General features: G+C 40.1%; 1 protein-coding gene across 2 annotated transcripts in view; it reads left to right on the forward strand.

Moving 5' to 3' along the window:
- mcph1 (microcephalin 1) overlaps positions 1-7,645 on the forward strand; it is a 34,552-nt gene extending 26,907 nt beyond the window's left edge. For both annotated transcript variants that reach the window (XM_085369435.1, XM_085369436.1), the window contains 2 exons: positions 7,261-7,498; positions 7,593-7,645. In XM_085369435.1, the coding sequence (XP_085225561.1) occupies positions 7,261-7,498; positions 7,593-7,645 (291 nt within the window). The remainder of the gene's footprint in view (positions 1-7,260; positions 7,499-7,592) is intronic.

The raw sequence follows: 7,645 nt of genomic DNA on the forward strand, positions 1-7,645 counted from the left end.
TTCATTTGCATCTACTTCAGAGTTTAAATGACATTAGCAGAACCATGATTAACAAGTATAATGAAGCATTAGATGCTTTTACCCTTGAAGACCAAAAAAGTCACAGGAAAGCTCATTGTTTTTTCCTTCTTACAAAAAAGAATCCATTTTTACAAAGCAGGTTTTTCTGTTAGGTTGGGAGTTTTAATCTCAGCAAGTTGTGGGTGTTTTCTGTAGCCTAGCCCATTGTTGTTTACACAAGCCCAAAATAGCCCAACAAAACATGGTCCCACACTCTTACACACAGCAAAGTGCAATTTTTTTTAATTTATTTATTTATTCTCATTTATTTATTTTACAGACTGAATGTTTTTGAAGCCTTCTAAAAGGTGTTGTGATTTTCCAGGATGTTCTGATAGTAATTAGGAGTAATGGAATATTTCCAGAAACTGTGGTGAACAACACGCCTAAAATGCATGCATTAGCGATTTGTTTTTCTGTGGCTTAAATAATGTTTTGCAGCAGAGAGCAAAACATTATTGTGAAAACTAATGGTTACGTTTGATAGAAAATTAGGGAACTGGCTTCCAGCAGCATGTAATGATACAAGCACGTGCATCCATTTATTTTTATAATAACTATTCTGCAACACACAGAGTGCATACTGTGGGGTCTTTTTGTCCAATTGGAGCACTATCTTGACATGACAAAGTTGTTGTAGTCAGTAAAAAAAAATGAAGGGCTCTGTGACATCAGAAAACTAACCACATGTGTGATGTGTAGTCTAATCACATTTTAGTGGCACCTAGAGGGGTCTTCTCGATGTCAAAATGACAAAAAACTGAATCGGACTAAACTTACAACACACGAACATGCACAATTTTAATGTTTTATATAACACACTGGACTCAAAGTGCAGGCTGAAAAAACAAGGTAAACTAGTTCAGTAACTCAGAACCTCCTTTAGCTGCAGCAGCCTCCATCAAATGTTTCCTGCACCACAAGTAGGAGGAATGTTGAACCATCACTCCTACAAGACTGTTTTAGGTCATCATTATTTCTGGGATGATTTGCTTGAACATTTAATTTCACTGAGTTGCTCATTCGACAACATCTCAGTTCAGTTTTCCTAAACACTGCTTCTCATTGTTTTCAACCTCTGGGTCATTTTCTCATTGCACCATCCAGCCTCTACAAAGCAGCAGGTCATGTAGCTCTCCCCTTACATTTTCTTGTGAAAACTTGTGGAGCGATGAATACATTGGTCTTTCAAAATGCTTTTGTAGATGTTTGCCATCGTTGAGCATCACTGTAATGCTTCTCATATGGTTTTGTCAAAGATGTTGCAATTGAGGCATGGTGCATACCAGCCAATATTTCTTGAGAAGAGCAGATTGATAATTGTAGATTTACATGAATAGTACAGCTGTTAAATATTTATTTGTGTCACGGGCTGCGACGGCAGACCGTGGAGTTGTAGAGAAAGTAGGGCCCAAACGCGAGACTCAAGTGAAGGACAGTGGATTTATTTATGGCGAGTGGACAGAAACGACAACTATATACAATTCAAGCACTGTGACTCCTGTGGCGATTCCTCCAAGAATCCCACACAGTGCACGTGTCCATAGCAGTGAAAAGGTGACAACTCCAAAAACCCGATTCCACTCTGTGATTTCCCCTCGTGACGACGTTCCTGACTCCCGACTCCTGGTGACACAAAAACACACACAGCTCAGCAGGCAGCCTTTAGTAGCGAAGCCGATCACAACACACTAATCTACGGAGGTACTTAACAGGTTCGACTTAGTATAATCCCGCGCCGACTGGGGCTCCGCCACCTTCTTAAATAAGGCGCCCCTCATGAAGCCATCAGCTGCAGCTGGTGAGGGCTAATGGGCGGCAGGTGCGGCAGTCCCCAGTGCGGGAACACTTCCAGATCGCAGTCCCCTCAGCGACCCCAAAACATCCGGGAGCACCCAGGGAGAAAGGACAAAAAGGGAGAGAAAACCACCATAACATATGGAAAAACATATACAAGAAATACATGAGCTCTGGGTCATCAGACCCAGACCATGACAATTTGATCCAGTTTGATTTGTTTAGATGACGTTCAGACCACATTTATGAGCACTCGACGTTCACAAACCTTTTCATGGGACAGTACAAATACCAAAACAGAATTGTAGGAAGTAGCCTGATGTAATAGTTATGGTATAAAGGAAATGTTACACATTTTAAGCACATTACCAAAGAGGAAGGACATGCAGTCATTGCAAAAATATTGACTTTTTCAGGTGTTCAGGCTGAATCACCCACGCAGTAGATTGATCTGCATCACTTTCAGTATTTCAGTTTATTTTACCGTCATTGAAAACTAAGGGAAGGGCAGGAACATCAACAGTGATTCAGTTAAACATACATCCAGTCCAGGGACCATTCATTAATTGAATTTATTACTGCTCCATTTATACAGCTTCCTTATGCTGTTAACATATGTAAAGTCTGCTGAGCTGTCGAGAACACAAAGTGTTTGATTATACAAGGATGCTAATTTATTCATCCTGGTTACAGCGCTGCTCATGCTGTCTGTTTGCCTCCACTGCCCTCTCTGGATTCTCACTTTACAAAAAAAAATGTAAAATTTGAATAAATAAAAGGTAATAAAATTGCAGCTCATCCATTGTGTTACAATTTTGTACATTTTTGGCATCAGTACCATTTTGTTGGGGTGAAAAAGGTTCTTGCTTCCACAGCCCAAATGCATGCTTATTAGTTTGAACGTGTTTGAATGTGAGCTATATAAAACAATTCAAGTCCATAGAATAAAGTGTTGTATGAATATATGTGAAAAAGGGGGGATCTGGTTAGTCGTAGCTTACTGTAGAAACTCCTCATCATTGTCTGCTTTGTTTCACTGGAGTCAGAAGCACAAATCAAAAACCTTACCTGATTTAACTTGACCTTATTTCCCCTTCAAGGTTGCCTCCTGCACCTCTAGACAGCACAGCTTCTCTTTATGTCAGACTCAATTCACGGGACTTTATCAACTTCCCAAAAATGAAAGTCAAGGATTATCTTTTAATACACTGGAACAGATCCAACGTGCATCACAAACGCACAAATTCAGGGGGGCAGAACAAAAGTTCTAGGCATTAATATAAAAACAACAACCACACCAATAGAGGATCTCGACGTGTCGGAGAACCAGACCTAGAAAGTGAGATTGGCTAAATTTAAAAAAGATTTTGGACTTTCATGGGTTACGTTTATTGATTACATTTCATATGCGATTGCGCTGTTTATCAATTAACTCAAGCATTTTTTTCCACATTATGTTAAATTAAAAAAAGGTTTTAGCATATATGCTGATACTGATGCAGTGGGCTTTAGCTCGTCTCTACCCTTAAAAATTGGTATTAATGTTCGACATTAATAAGATACAAACAGAATTGTGAGTTATGATAAATCTATCTGCAACTACTTTGAGGGTAGATGGTCTCTGTTTCTCGCTTGTGTCACACTTTTCACTGTTTCTATACAGCTCCGACAACAGCTGGACAGTGTTTGTAGAGAAGTCTGTCACTTCCACGCAACCTCACCAATATTCTAGAGACCAGAGCAATAACAAGGATGTTTTTGCCCACAGTATGGGGAATACACATTTTCCTTCATGACCAATGATCATGGACCAATCTAAGCCTTTGACTGGGGACTTATTTGCTTATTTGCTCCTACATTGTCACCGTGATTGTCATTCGTCATAAATGGCAGGCGAAATAATTGATAGACAAACTTCTTCTTGTATGTGTGCTTCTGTTTTTCCTCCCATATTATAGCTCAGATAAAGTCTTTTAATCTTTAATGAGGGTTAAATTTAATGTGATGCTATTTCCTGAACTCTTTCCTCAACAGTGTCTGATTTTGTGAATAAAGACTTAAAGCCTTGAAGTCTGTTTTTTGCATGTATTTGACTTGGTATAGAGCCGTTTGCCCCTTCAGTTTATCAGCTGAACCCTGCTGCGTACTGTACAGAACTGTCGTGAGAATTTAGAGCATCAGTTACCAAACTTGAAAAGAAAGACCCTCCAAGAAAATCACAGCTTCAGTCAGGCAAAGAGCTTCAAATAAGTCTGAGAACAAGGTGAGCTTAAAAAAATGAAACAAGGCACAGAGGTTGGGATTGTAGTTCAACTTGTTCTTACCTGAGTTTATGTGATTCTAATCCGATTAGAGTTACTTGGATGTATCAGAGTTTGATCAGAATTTATCAATTTTCTACTGCAATAAACTGTATTTGAGTGAGGTTTAGCATTTAGCTGTGGGTTGCAAATGTCTGCTGTTGCTGTCTAAATTGGTCTCATATGCTGCAGTGATTGTGCGTTGGTTTAGGCCGTGAGGGTGTGTGCCTCCCAGCCAAACTGCTGCTTTATCTCCAGCAGCCACCTTCAGGCTATTTTCAGTACTTCAGTGCTGAAACTGGCTTGAAGGAATCAGATTTGTGATTCTGATGAATGCAAATTAGATTTTTGAGGGTCAAAGTGGACACTTTAATTTGCTCCACAGATGAATAACATTTTTGAATTTGACTTGAATTTATTCATCGGCGGCAGCACACATTAGTATCATGTAAAAGCGGTTTCAGGGAAGAGTGCTCTATTTGCCTCTTTTAGTGCCGTGTAGGTTGACAGCACTGATCTTTAAAAGGGAGAGAATTGTTTTCATGTTTATCAGAGAAAGAAAAGCTGTGACTCATATTTATCAAGTTTCCATTTGAAATCTTGGTAGAACTACAAGGGACAAAGGTTTCCTGAAAATCTGAACACAATGAATTCTGGGAAGTGTGCCAAAAAACCTAACAATGTTTGATGGATTAGTGAGCAGTCATCAGGAGATTAAATTGACTCATAATTCCTTGTAAAGTCACACAATATGAGTTCATGATTATTCTGTGTTTGTCTCTGCTTGGCCACCGTGGAGCGATTGTGGTGGTGTTTTTGCTTGTGTCCCCTTTTCATGACTGTGTGGGCATGTACAGTTTATACTGTACTAAACCGACAGCTCACTTCCTCACAGACCTTTTTTCCCCCGCAGATGGCATTTTGACACGTCACAGTCGATAAATCTCAGGACTAAATAATGAAAAGAATTAAGAATAAATTGCTTCTTCCTCAGGGCCCTGAAACTGTGCATGATGGCTCATTCTTAATCTGTCATTAACTGTTGTGAGACTGGAATATAATTAATCCATGGTTAATGGTGCTAGTAGCACCTGCATGTTTACTGCTATCACAGGGCAAAATGATGTGAACATGCTTGTGCTTATTAATCCAGTTTGGTAAAGTCATATAATCCCCATTAGAGCTCATAGACTTCATCCACACCGCTGTTATAACACGAAACAATAGGTAAACACGGGTGTTGCTAATGACGTTAATGAGAGTCCTGTTTTCATTTAGAACTGAGCCCAATAACTAATAAAAGATATATCAAATATCAAATTAGTAGCACCTGATGTTAACCACTATTTCATGTAAGAGAGATTTAACAGGCAGAGTGATGACACATCTTTTAAGTTAACAATGAGTTTTTCTGCAAAGGAATCTCTGTCATTATGTATAGTTGTGATGAATGAGATGTTAAAAGTGGAAAACATTTGATGTGGCAGGTTCAGTGCCTTTAATTTAGCTTTTAGACATTTTGAGTAATGCTCTTTGCTCTGTCCGAAGTTGGATTACAAAAAAACTGTCATTACTATGCTAATTAATTCCTGGAGTCTCTTTATTTGAGTCAGCATCAAGAAACAGACAACAAAGTCTGCCACACATGCAGAGCTGTAACTTTTACACTTCTGTTTTTGTGCAAAACATTTTAATGAACTCTGGATTTGCTGTTAAAGAGCCAGAATAGCTTCTAAGTCTTGTTTCCAGCTTTTGTGCTGAGGTATGCCAATAAGCTGCTGGCACTAACTTCATATACTCACTGGCACGTCATAGGTTACGTCTTACTATTAATGAGTTGGAAGACCTTTTGCCTTCAGAATTGCGTTAATACTTCATGGCACCAATTCAACAAGGTGTTGGAAACATTCCTCAGGGATTTTGGTCCATATTAACTCGATAGCATCACATCACTTGCTGCAGATTTCTCAGCAGCACATCCATGATGCAAATCTCCCACTGCTCCACATCCCAAAGGTGTCCTGTTGGACTGAGATCTGGTGATCTCCCTGTCATGTTCAAGTAAGCAGTTTGAGATGATTTGAACTTTGTGACATGCTGCTATATCCTGCCAGAAGCAGTTATCAGAGGATAGGTACACAGTGATCGTAAAGGGACGGGCATGGTCAGCAACAACGCTTGGGTAGGCTGTGGCCTTTAAATAATACTCACTTCATACTAAGGGGGCCAGAATGGGTAAAGATAATATTCAGTTCAGGACAGGTCATTTCGGAAACAGGCTCAGGGAGGCGCAGCTCTCTACTGCTACTGTTTGGTGGAGAACATGCATTATGGAAATGAGAAGACAAATTTAATGACATGCAGCAGTAGTACATAAATACCTGGGGAGTGGACAGAGGTGAGTAGAGAACTCCTGCAGATCAGATGAGATTAGGCATGCTCACGGTGGTATGGCCGCAAGCATAAAATATTCCCCGCACATCGCAACAGACTGAACTGTTGATTCAAGGCAGATTCCGTGTTTTCATGATATTTATACTGAATTCTGACCCTACCATCTGAATGTAGTCAAATAGATCCAAAACTCATTAAGCAAGTTTTTTTCCCCAATCATCTATTGTCCAATTTAGGTGAGCTTGTGTGTATTGTAGCCTCAGTTTCTTCTTCTTAGCTGATAGAGGTGTCACCTGGTGTAGTCTAATGCTGCCGTAGCTCATCTACTTCAAGTTCTGATATGTTTTGCGTTCAGTTATGCTAAAGCCCAAGTGAAGCAGTCTTGCCATTTGTTCTGGCGTGAACAAAGTATTTTCACAAAGAGAACTGCAACACACTGGATATTTTCTTTTTTTCACAACCTTTTCTATAAAGCCTAAATTTGGTTGCCTGCAAAAAATTCACCGTGCTGTCTTTAAAGTTGCTTTAATCACCTTTATTCCTTATTTGTGACGCTGAGATATAATTTTTTTATCTTGATCTTGAAGAGCTGCTCAGGTGTACGCAACTAAGTGGCTGGTATAAAGGTCTCAAGCTTATTTTCTGAAACAGGAAAACATAGTAAAAACAATGCACCCGTGCAGCATTTGAATGTCCGTTTTCTTCACAGATCTGTCGTCTCCAGAGGCACCTGTCTGCTGGGGAGCACCAGCAGGACCTGTTCCAAGGTCAGCCTGCCATGTTTGTGTCTCAGCACTCGCAGCCGCCCACGCAGAGCCTGGTGGAGCTGATTGAGCTCTGTGGAGGGACAGTCTGCAAAACTGTGCGGCAGGCGGGAATCTGCATAGGGAAATACAGCGGCAGGAGGCCAGAGGGAAGCAGGATCCTGTCCGAGCAGTGGGTGTTGGGTGAGACATATTCTGTTCAGTTCTGTGATTTATCATGTCACTATAATAGCATGTCCCTATTAACTTTGTCTCGTTTTGTGTGGTTTTATTTCAGACAGTATCACACATCTGAAGCAGCTGTCATACGATAACTATGAGCTGGAGTGA

Source organism: Diplotaxodon limnothrissa, linkage group LG13 (genome assembly GCF_057381915.1).
Source record: "Diplotaxodon limnothrissa isolate DT_005_m linkage group LG13, D_limnothrissa_male_GT1.1, whole genome shotgun sequence".
NCBI classification, from domain to species: Eukaryota; Metazoa; Chordata; class Actinopteri; order Cichliformes; family Cichlidae; genus Diplotaxodon; species Diplotaxodon limnothrissa.